Below are 1,089 nucleotides of genomic sequence, written 5' to 3'. Positions count from 1 at the left end.
TCTGTCCTGCGGCTCCTGAATTCTGGGAATCTCATCTTTGGAAGTGGAGCCCTGGTGGAGCAGTGGTTAAGAGCTCTGCTGCTAACCAAAAGTTGGGCAGTTTGAATCCACCAGCCACTCTTTGAAAACCCTATGGGGCAGTTCTACTCAGTCCTTTAGGGTCGCTATGAGTCTGAATCTACTCAATGGCAACCAGTCTGTTTTTTTTTTTTTTTTTTGCCGGGGGGTCTTTGGAAACAGGACCTAATCTCACCCTCGAGAGTTAGCTCTGATTCTCTCTCCCCTAGCTGCCCTTCAGCCTTTTATTCTGCCATGGTGATGTTTTGCAGACTTGCAGCTCCCAAGCCCAGAGGAATGAGGGGGGAGAATGTCACCACGGTCAGCACCTTTATTCTGGTGGGCTTCCCCTCGGCACCCGGGATGCAGTACGTGCTCTTCCTCATCTTCCTGTTCATTTACCTCTTTGTCCTGGTGGAGAACCTGGCCATCATCCTCACCATCTGGAGCAGAACCTCCCTCCATAGGCCCATGTATTACTTTCTGAGCTCCATGTCATCCTTGGAGATATGGTACATGTCAAACATCATCCCCAAGATGTTGGATGGCTTCCTTCTTCAGCGGAAGCGCATCTCCTTTGTGGGATGCATGACTCAGCTCTGCTTCTTCAGCTCCCTAGTTTGCACAGAGTGTGTGCTCCTGGCCTCCATGGCCTATGATCGCTATGTGGCTATCTGCCATCCCCTGCGCTACCAAGTCATCATGACCACAGGTCTCTGTGTCCAGCTGGTGGCCTTCTCCTTTGTGAGTGGCTTCACCATCTCCATGATCAAGGTCTACTTTATATCCAGTGCTACATTCTGTGGTTCCAATGTCTTGAACCACTTTTTCTGTGACATTTCGCCCATCCTCAAACTGGCCTGCACAGAATTCTTGACTGCGGAGCTGGTGGACTTCATCCTGGCCTTCATCATCCTGGTGTTCCCACTGGTGGCCACCATGCTCTCCTACGGACACATCACCCTGGCTGTCTTTAGCATTCCTTCAGCCACCGGCCGTTGGAGGGCCTTCTCCACCTGTGCCTCCCACCTC

General features: G+C 51.7%; 1 protein-coding gene across 1 annotated transcript in view; it reads left to right on the top strand.

The window, feature by feature from the left end:
• The first annotated feature begins 354 nt into the window (after nucleotides 1-354).
• LOC101347706 (olfactory receptor 6B2-like) overlaps nucleotides 355-1,089 on the top strand; it is a 2,776-nt gene continuing 2,041 nt past the window's right edge. The window contains exon 1 of the mRNA XM_004386504.1: nucleotides 355-1,014. Coding sequence (XP_004386561.1) covers nucleotides 355-1,014 — 660 coding nt within the window. The remainder of the gene's footprint in view (nucleotides 1,015-1,089) is intronic.

Source organism: Trichechus manatus, unplaced genomic scaffold (assembly GCF_000243295.1).
Source record: "Trichechus manatus latirostris isolate Lorelei unplaced genomic scaffold, TriManLat1.0 scaffold00165, whole genome shotgun sequence".
Taxonomy (NCBI): domain Eukaryota; kingdom Metazoa; phylum Chordata; class Mammalia; order Sirenia; family Trichechidae; genus Trichechus; species Trichechus manatus.
Note: the sequence above shows the minus strand (reverse complement) of the source record. Positions and strands in the feature narration are given on the sequence as shown.